The sequence below is a fragment of the Bombus fervidus genome, chromosome 8 (assembly GCF_041682495.2).
Source record: "Bombus fervidus isolate BK054 chromosome 8, iyBomFerv1, whole genome shotgun sequence".
Classification (NCBI taxonomy): Eukaryota; Metazoa; Arthropoda; class Insecta; order Hymenoptera; family Apidae; genus Bombus; species Bombus fervidus.
The window spans coordinates 2,440,675-2,454,573 of record NC_091524.1 but is presented as its reverse complement, the minus strand read 5'-3'; the positions used below and the strand labels follow the sequence as shown (position 1 = coordinate 2,454,573).

The 13,899-nt window shown below is 50.2% G+C and overlaps 2 protein-coding genes and 1 long non-coding RNA gene across 7 annotated transcripts in view; 2 read left to right on the top strand and 1 right to left on the bottom strand.

Annotated features, from left to right (window-relative positions):
• Positions 1-13,899, bottom strand: part of Alc (5'-AMP-activated protein kinase subunit beta-1) — a 264,921-nt gene that overhangs the window by 1,983 nt on the left and 249,039 nt on the right. The gene's annotated exons all lie outside the window — the stretch shown is intronic.
• LOC139990066 (uncharacterized) lies at positions 2,138-6,961 on the top strand. The gene is made up of 4 exons (XR_011800478.1): positions 2,138-2,437; positions 3,786-4,182; positions 4,295-5,654; positions 5,743-6,961. It is a non-coding gene; the product is annotated as an uncharacterized lncRNA (long non-coding RNA).
• The window catches only part of Dac (dachshund family transcription factor), a 149,215-nt gene continuing 142,382 nt past the window's right edge, over positions 7,067-13,899 (top strand). The window contains exon 1 of one of the 5 annotated variants that reach the window (XM_072008870.1): positions 7,067-9,423. In XM_072008870.1, the coding sequence (XP_071864971.1) occupies positions 8,642-9,423 (782 nt within the window). In that variant the 5' untranslated portion in view covers positions 7,067-8,641. The remainder of the gene's footprint in view (positions 9,424-13,899) is intronic. The other 4 variants (XM_072008868.1, XM_072008869.1, XM_072008866.1 and 1 more) reach the window with 4 other exon arrangements.

Below are 13,899 nucleotides of genomic sequence, written 5' to 3'. Positions count from 1 at the left end.
TGTATTTATAACATTGGTAATAAATGAAAACTAGATGTGTGCTCGCATGTTTTGTTTTGATCTAATATGATTATAAAATATATGTAGAGTGCTTGTCGTTTGAAATCATTATTTTCATACATCAGGCGTTATCGAACATGGTCAGATGTGTATTTCTATATTGATATCGTCCAAGCCTTTTCGGACGTTGAAGCATTCGTGGTTTTCAAGGTGAGACAAACCTTGTATAGTAAAAGCACCGAGGTGTGCGAAAGGTGATCAATAACCGTCAATATGCAGGACGACGTTTTAATAAGAGTGTAAGCCTGAGATCTTGGGGCCCAGTTTATGACTCCGCGACACAGGACGTCACTTCGACGCTCTTACTGCTTGCTCTTTATTACCACTTGTCTCTATCTCTTTCCACCCTCCCTCGCCTTCATACATTATTCTCTTGTATATGTTTCTTCCTTTTCTCCGTCCTGTCTCTATCTTTGTCTCTCTTGCTCACGTTCTCACGCGAATTTATTATTTATAAAGCCAAAGGAGCTTGTATCTCCTCGGGCGTATTCTAACTTGCCCGTCTGACTTTCAGCTTTGCAACAAAACTCTTACGAAGCCTTAGTCGACTCGTTTCATGATTCTTGATCATTTTTTCGCCAAAAAATGTCCACTCTCTCGTGTCTTTTTTATCCTGTTTCCAATTTCACGAGTGCATGCAATGTCTTAAGCTAGATGTCACTCTGAAAGGTTTGGAAATCGTATTTGCGCGCTTCGAATGCGCAACATATCGAAACGGACAGATGTATCCCAGTGAAGAGTCGTTTTATCTTTGAAAGCTTGGGTCGAAATTCATTTAACGGAACCGCAGATTTGATCGATCATGTTAAATATATTTCTCGTTCCGTGATGCTGATTAGATTATTGTAAAAGCTTTGGATTATCTGAAGTGGCAACATATGTCGGACATTTCCGGGAGTTCAAGTGGCTTGCACGCGGCCTGCTATATGGATGTTAATTTTTATCGGCAACTTCGATAGACCGGCCGGCTCGAGTAACTCGCGCAACGAGAAGTTAAACGGGAGTACAACAACGCGTTCTTGTAAACGTATGCATTCACCAGGAAGTCGAGGCCGCTAGGATGCGCCTGTGTCGACTACGCCAAGTAAACCCAAAGTCCCGGCTTTCTGTTCCGGTAAACAACGTTTTAATCCTATCGAGATTGCTCGTTACAGGGCGCGAGACAATATCCAAGTTTCAGCCAGCAATCATCGCCCGAGTACAAAGCATCTCAACTCTCTATCGTCGCAAAACGTTTGCTTCTTACGTACGATCGAGAATTTGTCACTCGATCGCTCGTATCAATCGAATCGTCTTTTATCCTTTAAATCTGAAACCGTTGGTTGTTTTAGGCGCGTGAGACGGGTGAGGGGTAACAAAGTGGAGGAGAGTTTTGGCACGAGCCAGATGTCGAGCGGATCCGTAACGAAATCGAGAAAAGAAAGGAAGGAAAAGAAAATAGGAGGAAAATCGTGACGAGCAGAGAATCGAGGTAACGTGCATGCGTTTAATCGATAATCACCGGCAAGTGGTTTCGTCCGAAAAGGGTGTGGAGGTTACATCTGCGAGGTATCATCAGTGGCGGCCTACGAAACGGCGATCCATCATCTCTCGGCAGTCCAAATCCGAAATTGCTCGGCCATTTCCTCGGGCTACGCGTGCGGCTATAATAGGGATTAAGGCTGGTGTAAATAAATTTCGAATCGCAAGTAATCCTATCTATTTAAGCTTTGCGGCGTTCGCGGAGTCGAAAGCCCCGGAGGAACGCGACCGATCCTGCACTTCTCCTTTCGTAGAACTCGTTCAGGATAATTCCATGTTAAAGAGAGGCAAAGAGTACGAACTATTTCAACGAGTTATTCGCGATACCGAATCTTCCGTTGTACGTCTAGAAGAAAAAGAACGGCTACCGCCTACGACATACTTGTCCTTTTTGGTTGCCCGATTTTTTTTTTTTTTTTATGCAAAGGGGCTCACGACGTGAGCTGATGATAACGAGCAACGAGAAGTGACAGGAAGGTGGTTCGTTACCGTTGCACGTCGGTAACAGAGCAGTCGATCCGTTCGTCGGTTGTCTTCTTGCGCGCGGTTGCTGAAATAGTATTGTTACGCTGTTCATTGAGCACAAGGCACGTTAGATTGTTAGCAGCAGATAGAGGGACACCCGTTGAAGGATAATAATAGATATGTTGTCAGCAGGATGTTTCGACATTCGATCGTAAACTCTTGCCTCTTACCTGGCCAAGGAAGTTGACGATCGAATGGAGAGTTCCTGTCGCCGAGGGAAGAGGCATATTCGGGGATGACGCGGACTTAGGCCGTGTCGGTGAAAGTCCGTAGAGGCGGTGCGGCAGCGGGAGAACAAAAAAGGACGCGGAGGAAGATGGAAAGGATTACGGTGCGTCAGAAGCGATGACTGAACGGCCGGTAATCGCTGTTGCCGCTCTAATATTTCGAATAGTTCGCATTTACAATGGGCTTTATTGGCGGGAAAACTGAGGGGGGTATTTTGAGCAGCCGGGACATCCATCACCGGGTGTCAACGTGATTGTCTTGTGTCGCGTTTACCGTGGAAAAGTATTGACACGGAGAGAGTACCCAAGCCGCGCGATTACCAACCCATACCGCTTGCGAATCGAATGACGTTTCCCATTTAGCGTTAGTGAAACTAGCAATATTGCTAGTCATCTCGTGATCTGCTAATCAGTTTGTTGGTGAGTAGAAGAACGCAAAGAATTTTCATAACATTCGATCGGCATTTTTGGACAGCATTATTTCAACCGACGAATGATATCGCGCAACCGCGGACCGCTCGTGCTTGGCATTGTGTCGTATTTAAATGAGCTTTCTAATGCGTTTAGTTTGAATATCATGGCGGGCCAACGCGTCAGCCTGTCCTCGGAAAGGTATTAGTCATTTTGTTGAATCTAGGTATCGATTTTAATTATATACAGTGGCTGTTTAATTCTATGGGGTGAGGGGAAACACGACGGATTTTCAATTTCAAATTTAAATTCAAAAGTGAAAAATGTTTATTTGAAAATTAGAAAACTGTTATCCGGAATTCTAATTTAAAAGATATCAGCATTTTTGTTGTTGTTGCTTTTCTTAGTAGTTTTCCCCTGTGAATCACATGCTCGTTTCGTCGAGCAGATTCAAAGGGAGTGGAATCGAGAGCGTCGTAACGAATAAAAGTGATCGGCGTTGTCGTCAGCGTGCGGATTAAAGTCGACGAGAAATAAAAGCTGGTCGTTCGTTGGGAAAACAGTACGGGTGGTCAGAGAGTAGGTACATACGCTCACGGGAGGCGTCGATGCATAATCGGAGCGCACCCTCCCGTGGCTATCCGTTTTATTTATCCGATAACACGCCATTATGGGCGAATCGCGGATGCGGCTGTGTCGGTAACGATTGGCTATTTATAATAACACGTGGCATATGGGTAATTAGTTGCGCGTAAGCCGCGCTGAAAAACCGAACGGTGGCGTACGTGTCCAGAAAAATTACCGTCGTTTTTCATCCCTCCTCAAAATCCATTATTTTAGCTCTTGATTTTTCTCTCGTGCCGGCCTCTATACCAAGCCGCGCTGTATATAAACCGCGCGCAATTAACGTTTTGTAAAATCCCGCTCTTTCGTGACTCTCGATCGACTTTGACGCCTGTTTTGCCGCGACGCGCACGTATCTCGCACGAACAAGTAATTACGTTAATTCGATCGATGTTTTCTTTTGCCTTTGATATACAGGCGACGAATCGACGGCCATAGAAAGCCTGCTGGTAAATTTGAAGAGAATGGAAAGACGATCGCGAGCATCGAACCGGAAACACGCCGAGCAAAGGGAAATCGAAGCGACAGACGACAAGGTGGCAATTGCAAAGGAGACGATCGGCAGTAGCAGCCAGTCTGATAAACGCTCTACTCTATTAACTCTTCCCCCTGTATTCTCTTCTTTCTTTCTCTTTTTTTTCCTTTTTTTCTTTTGCACAGGTTAACGCGACTAATGGCGATAGGATAACGGAGGCAAAAAACCTGGACAAAAATTCGTGTCGCGGGTACGGTAAACGGAACGTCGGACAAAGAAACGGAGAAGAGCGACGCTTCCGGTGCAGTGGAGTCCTTCTGACGCGTGTCCGGTTGGTTGGTGCGGAATACCTTCCTTCTATGCATGCTCTTTCGACAAAAATTCGCGCTTTTTTCCCTCTCTTATCCAACGTTACACGTTACCCTCCTTTTTGCCGTACGCTCTGTTACAGTTCTGTGACGACGACGCGCGAACAATGACGAGGGTTACGTAACAGCTATGCACGAGAGAGGCAGCGTTCTCTGCCTGCGCTTCGCGCAATTCTCCCGTGCAGGGTGGCCAATGAGCAGTAACAGGAACGCCGCTAGCGAACCGCAGTCCCGTGAACGCTCAAACAATGCGTATCATACTCAGCCGACTTGCCTGAAAATCTGTCTGTCGTCGATCGGTTCACCTTCTCTTGTCCAACAGATTTTACCACCTACGAAATATCAGGCAAGTCTGAATTCAACTTCGAAGGGAAACTAACACGATATAGAGGAATTTATAGGGTGCTTGAAGTAGCAAGTTTCTGTAAATAGTATCTTTTGTCTCTTTTTCACAACGAAACTTGGTGTATAGAGAGCAAACAACGTCGTGAACGAAATTGTTTTCTGGTGGCCGGACAGAAAGACACGAACACCGTTAGCCAGGGCACGTTCAAAGTCGTAATCTCGTGGGTTCCAGATATTTTCTCGTGACCGCAAAACAAGAGGAGGCAGCGGTTGCTTGGACGAGCGAATGCATCGGGCTGCTCGGTCCAACCGACGGGATTGTCCTTCATTACGCACGAAGGAAAGTGCAGTCATCGACGTGCATACCCGTAGGTATGCACACAGAGGCATTAGCTCCCCCAAAGCCAACCGGTATTAATTCCACTAATTGGACGTGGTTTGGTTCGTGGCAAACATCGGTCCCCTACCAATCCTCGACCTTCCTCGGACGAGGGACTTGGATCTCGCGATCGATCGCCTTTTCGCCGCAAACAATGTCTTTATCGTCGATGAAAACGAATACCCTATCTCGAGGATGTTACCTTTATTCGCGATGAACCGCATGTTTCGTTCTTATAAGCGATATTAACAATATGCTATTTGGCTGAATCTAGGCCGAGTGAAAAACTTGACGACGAACTCAACTGCGATTTCAAACGATGTTTGGCATCTAAGAAACGGGATCTCGAAGCAAAGACATTTGAAGAAGCTTTCGTGGAGAAAGATTCAGGATGATCGAAACCCACTCGAACGAGTCGCGATGGTCAATGAACGTTAGGCCCAGGGGGTCTCGTTTCATTTGGGGTTGCACGAGGTCAAGGGATCAGCTGCGGTGGAGGAATACGTGTGCGAAGCCTATTACCTATATACGTGTATATACTATATACTCGTAACAAACGCAGAGGGTCTTTCCTCGTGGATCTGGGTCACCGGACTGATGAGAACTGATCGGGGGTTCACCGTTGGAAAAAGGCTAAACGATGGTTTTTCCCACTTGCTTCTTTCTCACCCATCTCCACAGCCTTTGAACTCTCGCCTATGACAAGTTAATCGAGCGCAGTGAGTCTTTCCTCCGATCTTAATTTTTTATTTCGCTTCGATAGATACTAAGATCGACCATCGAGCCAATTGGTTTCCTTCGTTTTAGAAAAAACACGTAGAATGAAAAAAGGAATGGAAGCGGGAGTAACCGCTAATCGCGGATAGTGAAACCAGAAGGTTTTTGTACGACGAAGTAGAATGAGCGGCGGCGGCGGCGGCGGAAATTAGCGACAGACGAGAGATGTTACGCGCGGAGAGCCTCCAGGGAAAGTTCGGACGTAAGAAGCATCGGCGAATACGGACGGTTTAGGTATGGTACAAAGATATTAAGCACTCATACTCGGAGCTTACAGAGAGCCGCGGAGAGTGTCGGGTATGGTATATCGCGTATGCCGCGGGAGGAGGAGCAGAGAAAAGGTGGTAGCAATACTTGGCTTGGCGGGGGAGGGGACGGACAGGCGGGCGAAGGAAGGGTAGGAAGGGGCGAAAGAGGGTGGTCGAGGAGCAGAGAGAGATCGCGAGGAAGCGGAGTTACCTACAGAAGAAATAAGTGCGCTCGTGTAATGCTGATGGCGAATATGGTAGAGGAGATCCGAGGGAACGGCGAAGAAGAAGGTGGCAGGGAGGATAGGCTCTTTCTGCGGGGCAGGAGAGGATGCAAGTAACGGAAGGGGGACCCCCCGCGCGCGCGGAGACCGACCGATCGATTCGAACGCCGGCGACATTCTTCGTCGTACGGACAGAGAACCGAGGAACAGGGAGAAACCGACAGAGACGGTTGGGTATGATGGAACAGAGGGAGAAACGAGGTGGAGGCTACCGCTGGTCGCGCGAGAGAGCGCGAGTTCGAGAGAGCGTATAACGTATAAGCCATAGGCCAAGGTAGGAGGAGAAGCTGGAAGAAGAAGTGGGAGGCATCTACGAAGAGGTAGACAGAGCGAGTAGGAGAGAGGTCGTGCATTCGTTCGAGATAAAGAGGGCGCGAGTGCGTGCGAAGAGAGAAAAAGGGAAAGCGAATGAGCGAGCGAGGAGAGGTAGGGAGGAAGAGGGAGGTGGTAGACAGGTGAAGAAGAGAGCAAAAGAAGAAAGGTAGCGAATAGGAGAGTTTGGGCGCACGGGGTGGCGAAGAAAAGAGAAAGGAACAGAGGGAAAGAAGGCGAGCGAGAAACACAGATAGCAAACGAAAAGAGTGGAAGGAAAGCGACGAAGGGGTTGGTAAACGGAAAAGTCGTGAACGAAAGAGAAAAGGAAACTGGCGAGGGGTACCGCGCGGAAGAAAGCAAAAAAGGGAAGAGAAGAAAGGAGAAAGAAGGAGGAGGAGAAGGAGGTGGAGGTGGAGGAGGAGGAGGAGGAGGAGGAGGGAAGACCCGAAACGCGACAGAAACGCGGTGGGGTGGTTCGGTGTTAGGGGGAGGTTAGGTTTAGGTGAGGCGAGGTAAAGAGTAACGCGGGCTACGAGGGGCAGCGAGGAGAGGCGAACCGAGAGAGCAAAGGGTGGTGTGGAGGGAGAGGTCGCGAGGAAAAAGAAGAAATCCCCACTCGTAGCGCGTAGATCGGCGGTAGGTTCGAATCGTACTGTCTTGTCGAGACTCGCGTCTGCGTCTGGATGTCTCCGTGTGTTAGTCGCCCCCGGAATCGTCCCGGTCGGCATCGTCGGTGCGCGTCGTCGGTGGCAGAGGTTGCCTCGTAGTGGGGAATACTCGCTCGTCCCGCCACCAGCCGAGGGAAGGTTCGAAAGGCGTCGACGGTACGAGGTTACCGTCCAATAGGGAGAACTGCCACCCCGGTGGCTCCGCCAACCGGATAGTCGGTTGCGCGCACAGAACGCCCATCCTCCCCGTTCCTCGGGCTCCCACTGATGTTTTTATTTATTACATCTGTGACTGGGTAGGGAAATACTCCCGACTCGACCGAGAGAGCGTTTGCCACTTTGAGAACGAGCGACGCGCGTCCCTGCGAGTTACCGCCGCAGCCGCAGCCGCTTTCGTCGTCGTCGTCGTCGTCGTCGTCGTCGTCGCCGTCGCCGCCGCCGCCGCCGCCGCTGCTGTCGCCGTCGTCGTCGTCGTCGTCGTCGTCGTCGTCATCGTCATCGTCGTCGTCGTCGTCGTCATCGTCATCGTCGTCGTCGTCGTCGTTGTCGTCGTTGTGTTCGTGTCATCATCGCCGTTCTCGCGGTTGCTATCACGCGCGACAGTATCTTCGTCGTTCTCGTTTGCGTTCGCGGTGTACGTCGCTGTCGTTCGCGTCGCGCGTCCCCCGTCTATGCGTCAGTCCTGTCCTACCGATCGTCCTCTACCCAACGACGACGGTTTGTTGTCCACGCGTTTTTCAAAGGCAAGAAATATCGTCGCGCGACATCGCGTCATCTAGTCGTCTACTCTCGTGTGAACCAGTTTTCTCAGTGAGAAGAAAAGCACCTACGCGTTGCGAAGGAAAACTCGTGGTTGGTGAATCGTTGAACGAGGGGCAGCTTGGCTGCTCCTCGAGCGAAGCCGACCAGCATCACGCGGAACACGGACCTGTCCGCAACGAGAACGAAGTCGACGTCGAGGCCCGTATTGAGTGACAACGGTCGATTGTCATGGACACGATTGTTCCAGTGGTTGTGCACAGTGAAATTGTTACCTACGTACACGGTCCAACGTACTCCGTGAGACGCGACAGTTTACCCGAGTGACAGTGACGTTTGCGAGGAGCTGAGATACCCGTGGCTGACCCTGGATCGACGGCAGCTTCCTCGTCGGCTGGTGTTGGCAGCCGAACGAGCTAGAATCGGTACGAAAAGAGGAAAAGATCGGTCTAGTATGCGTTGACTTGTGCCGGTATCCCGAGTTCCTCGTATCTCGTGGTGTCCACGTGGCGAGAACTGCGGCGAGGAGAGAGGGAGAGCGAAGAAACGACATCTTCGAGGAACGGACGAGAAGGAGTTCCCATTGAGAAGGCAAAAGAATAAATCCTAAGGAACGTGGTCAACAAGAGAAAGACACGTGTCCTTTAGAGAGTCGATGGATCACGGAGCGATGGATAGCGCTTCCGATCACAGCAGCCGCGCCAGTCCCGTAACCGGCAGTCCCAAACATCCACACAGCCCGTCGGCTCAACAAAGTCAGCAACAGCTTCACGGGTCGCAGCATCAACCGCCACCGTCGCATCAACAACCTCATCCGCGGGACCAGATTCGCGAGCAACAATCACAACAGCAACAGCATCGCGGCGTTCCCACGCCGGGATCGCCAACCAGAGGTTCGCCACCTCAGGGACTTCCGTTGAGTCCGCCGCCTCTTTCCGCCGGAGGAGCACCCGGTGCACCGCCAGGCATGGTGCCCCGTATGCCAGGCCTACCGCCACCGGGATTGGGCCTGTTGGGACAACTCGGCGGCATGCTCAGCGGTCATCATGGCTCGCCGCTCGAGCTGATGGCCGCCCATCATGCTGTTCTGCCTCCGAGATCGTACAACAGCCCGCCGCCGATCAGTACCAGCGATCCTACAGCGAACGAGTGCAAACTGGTCGATTACCGTGGCCAGAAGGTGGCCGCGTTCATCATCGCCGGGGACACGATGCTCTGCCTGCCGCAGGCGTTCGAGCTCTTCCTCAAGCACCTCGTCGGTGGCTTGCATACCGTCTACACAAAGCTCAAGAGGCTCGATATAGTGCCGTTGGTGTGCAATGTCGAACAAGTTAGGATTCTGCGTGGACTCGGAGCCATCCAGCCAGGCGTCAATCGATGCAAGCTGCTTAGCTGCAAAGACTTCGACATACTCTACAGGGACTGCACCACGGCCAGGTAAGCGGAAATAGATCGGTGCTATTTAGAGTAGCAACTATCTCCTCGTCTAGGTTAAAAGGGTGAAACGGAAGGGCTAACGATCGAACGAACCTTTCTAAAGCTGGCACACGTTTTCCTATGAAATTACTCTGATCTGCCGATGATTCGCGACGATAACAACGATCGTAGGTATAGAGCCACCTACGGTTGTTTGTGCGCTTTTTGTAGCTTCTGTTGCCGAGAACGGAAGCTACCATCCTCGTGTGTATTAATAACGCCCGGTGTCGCCTCTGGGCAGCACTTTATCTTCGGCCAGCTACGTTCCTTACCGAGCTACCGGTCGACCAAAAAATATTTTAATCGCGCGTTCTCTTCTTCTCGACACGCGTTTCGTTTCCTTCTAATCGAGTTTACAGAGGACTCCTTTTTTATCGTCTATAGTCCGACTATACCCTATTCATCGAATCGTACCTACAAATTTCATCTCTTCGACCTACTACTCTTCGATTACTCTACTTTTACGATCGACTCTGACATTTCGTTTCGATTTACTCTCCATCACTAGTCCTATCTACGGAAAAGGAGGCTGTGGTAAAGGCACGTGCCCTTGTATCTGGAATTGTCAACGGGCCTCCGTGCCAACAGGTGTCCCTTTCACGGCAGTTTCTCTGAATGAATCGTCCCCACCGACGAGACAGAGAGAAGTGGCTGTAGTACAAGCTTACCCCACCCACGAGTCAGACGGCAGACGAAACGGAATGGTAAACGGAACGAGGGGATCCGGTGTTATCGGGGAAATATTGTCCCAGACTTTAGAGTCTTCATACACGTCTTATGTTCCAATCATTTCCTCCTTTAACTCGGTCTGCCGTTGCTTCTTCATCTCGCCAAATCATTGTGCTCCGTAATCGAGAATCACCGAAAGGGCAAAGCGTAAGTAGAGTGGACTCGGTGGCAAGGCAGTGACGTCGGTGGACAATAGTATCGCGGCGAGCAGCGCGCAGTGGCAGTCGCAACGGAAACGGATTCAGCGCGACACAGAGAGGGCGAAGGAGAAAGAGGGCCGAGGGATAGCGAACGGAGGGAACAGAGACGGAAAAGAGAACAGGGAGAGAAAGAGAAAACGGGAGGAAAGAGAAAGCTATAGGAATAGGGATCCAAATAATCCGAGTCGTAGTCACAGAACAGAGTTGGCCGAGCCGTCGGCTCGTGCGCGGGCTCTTCTTCACGCGTTCCTTCTTCTCTCTAGGGACCAGCGATCTAGTCGAAATATCGACTAAACGTTTCGTAGATTGTTCTGTCGGAGAACATTTAACCTGCTCCTCGTGCTTCAAATGGAATGGCGAAGGTATCGCGTGTAATTGATCTACGATGTATGGAACAACGCGGGATTAACGCGGTTCGTTATCTCGGTGAATACGAGAGTGTGCTGGCCAAAAATCGATTGGAAAAATGAGAGGGGCAGGATCGAGCGGGGGTGAAAGGGGCGGAGAAGCGGCGAGGGAGTATCGCCAGGAAAAATCGGATGATTAAGAGACCGCGGTATGGTTCTCGTGTGTGCGGTCCGGCCTCGTCGCGTGTACCGCTGACGTCGTTACATTCTGATAATGCACGGCAGTGGTAACAGCGGCAACGACTACACACCGATGTTCCATCCATGGACCGTTGGTCCGCGCACACAGTTACACGGTCGTCCGACCGTGGCCAGCGCGCTTCTATCGCCATCGATGCAACAGCATGCACCGAGAACCGCACCGATAATTCAGGGGGATTTTTCTTGCGGTTTATAGCGTGGCACCGGCTGCGCTGCAACGCTCGCTTCCTCGTGTCCAACCACCACGTCCTCCCCTAGACCCAATCCGCGCTCATCGTCCCTTGGATCAAGGATCGAAAGTATGGTTTGACTATCACCTACGCGAGAATCGTCGCCGCGCTGTGTCCTCAATTCCGTGCGTCGAGGCTAACTCGCTACTCTTTTCTTCTCGAATATGCCTAATTGATGCCATATACGCTCGCTAACGAGATGAGGCAATTATCCTCGTCAATTTGCTGGATTCTGACTGAGCGGTGTGGATCGCCGCGAAACGTCCGCGTGGCCCGATAGCGTTTCATCGAAAGATGCCAAAAGACGAAAGGAGAATGAAGAAACGCGCGAGCGAGTGAACGAATAAGCGGTAGATCGCGATAAGAAACCGCGCGCACGAACGAGATTTCCTCATTTCTATCTTCTTCCTTTCCTTCTTCCTTCCCTTAAATGTCTTTCTCGGCGCGTATACGTAACCCACGAACGCAGCAGGATACGTGGGAGTGCGCGCGGCCCTGGACTATAATTCTATGCGCTATTAGCCGTTTAATTATAAAATTGTGCATAGATTAATTGGCTCCCGTAATGGCCCTAACAATGCACAGACGCGCACTCGGAGACTAACGGAGAGAGAAAAAGAAAGACGGAAGGCGGCATGGCAGGAGGGCGGGCGGGGGTTGGGAGGGAAAGGAACGAGAGTCTGGTTGCACCGGGGGAAGAAATGCGCGAGTGGGAGGTTGAGAGGAGGAGAGATCGAAAGAATATGCGCGCGAAGGAGAAAGAGAGGACAGGGGGAGGGTCACGGGGAGAGGAAGCATCGTTATTAATATTTATTTCCTTGGCTCGTTCCTCCCAACTCCTCTTTCGTTGTTGCCGTGTGCTTATGCACAATCGCGTCTCGAGTCTAGCTGCGCGATTAAACGAGTACGCGCTTTCGAGTTAAGTGCGCGTACACGCGTGAGCTACGTTCGCGGAACGCCTCGTATGGAAAGTAGTACGATTTCCAAATCGAAGCAGAAAGGAAAGGAGGTAGAGACGGCAGTACTAACGATAGGCGAACAACAAGCAGAAGCAGAGAAAAGATCGTTCGTGAAATCGTGTTTTCCCAGCGAGCAATTATTCCCTGGCTCGAGTACCAAGTTCTCGTGGTTGTTCGCGACGATCGAACCCCGATGCTTCCATTTATCTTCCGCAGAGAACTTATCCGCTCGGCGATTGTATCGAATACGGCAGCTGGGTCGGCCGCTGCGCGTTTTTTCTCCTTTTTTCTTTTTTGGTTTCATAACCCACGCGCGCCCAACCAGCCCGCTAGGCAGCTTTACGTTTTTAAGGGCTTCTATTATTGTCCGGGGGCCGCTTTTGACACAGATACGCGTACATTTTGTTGCAACGACGTGGCCGGGCTCATCACGGCTTTCGTCTATCAGCGTTCTCTACCGATGTTTTTCTGTTTTCACGTTGCATCCTGCACCCGGTTACAGCACGTTTTTATCACATACATCACTCCATTGTTGTCGACCAGAATTTCGTGCACGCGTTCGCGTTTCCCGTTAACGAAGACGCGCGATTCTCCTCCTCCACCGGTTCACGACGGACCGAAAACGCGTCATTCCTTCGAAAAGAAATCGATCCGATGCCTTTACTACAAATCTCATACCGAGCTTTCCTTCGAACGCTCTCACTACCCTCCACGAAGTCGAACCCCAGCCGAGCACCGAGACGGTAATTCTCGGTAATTAATAATCTGCAATAAGTAATAATCGAGCCGGTAATCCGCAGGCCGGTGCGCCGCGACAAGCGGCGTTCTTAATTCTAGATAATTAACGTAAAGACAAACAAGAAGGATTAACCGAACCTTCTGCGTCTTCCTTTATTTTTCTACCATTCCTCATTATCGTCTTCTTCTTCCGTCTTCCCGACAATTTCCCTTGCTTTTAATCCAACTTTTCTTCTTCTGTCTCTGTCTCTCTCTCTCTCTCTTTCTCTCTGCCTTTTTCGTTTTCTCCCTTGGTTTGCACTTGTTACGAGAGCTGCTAGATCTTTCAATAATTACTTAATTTTTTCTTGAGAAAGCGATCCTCCGAGAAAAGTATTCGATTTCGCCTCTTCTCGTGGAAAAATTCTCGCAAGCCGCGAACTCGGTAGCGCCGAGTACGGAATCTAATAATAAACGCGGTAGACGATGAAATCGTTGCTCGCGAACTACGTGAATTCATAGAAGACAGGCAAGAGGGGAGGGAAGGGAAAAGTAAGGAGGAAGTCGAACGAAAGCGCCTGTGGCTAGGATCGCCGATTCCTCTCCTCGTGCAGCTCGATATGGATGCAAGTCATCTCGGGGTCGGCATTGTATCGTAACGGCGCCAGGCTCCCGTTCCCTGACTCCTTGTCTTTCTTCTGTTCGTGCCACCGATTATCCACGATATTTCCATTTATCGGTTCCTACACTTTTATCCATCCAGTTGTAAGATCACAGGATCTCGGCCGACTTGCTTTTTGGAACGCCATTGATGACGCTGAACGATTCCTTATCTGAAATATGCGCGTACGATCTGGAAATTCCGCTCGTTACAAATGCGCGCGTAACATCGCTTCAAGCGAAACAATACGAATTCTTTCGTCGCATTTAAATGCAATATACGCGTCATGTGAAATATTATTACGTATCGACTTTGTTGCACTATATATAGAAC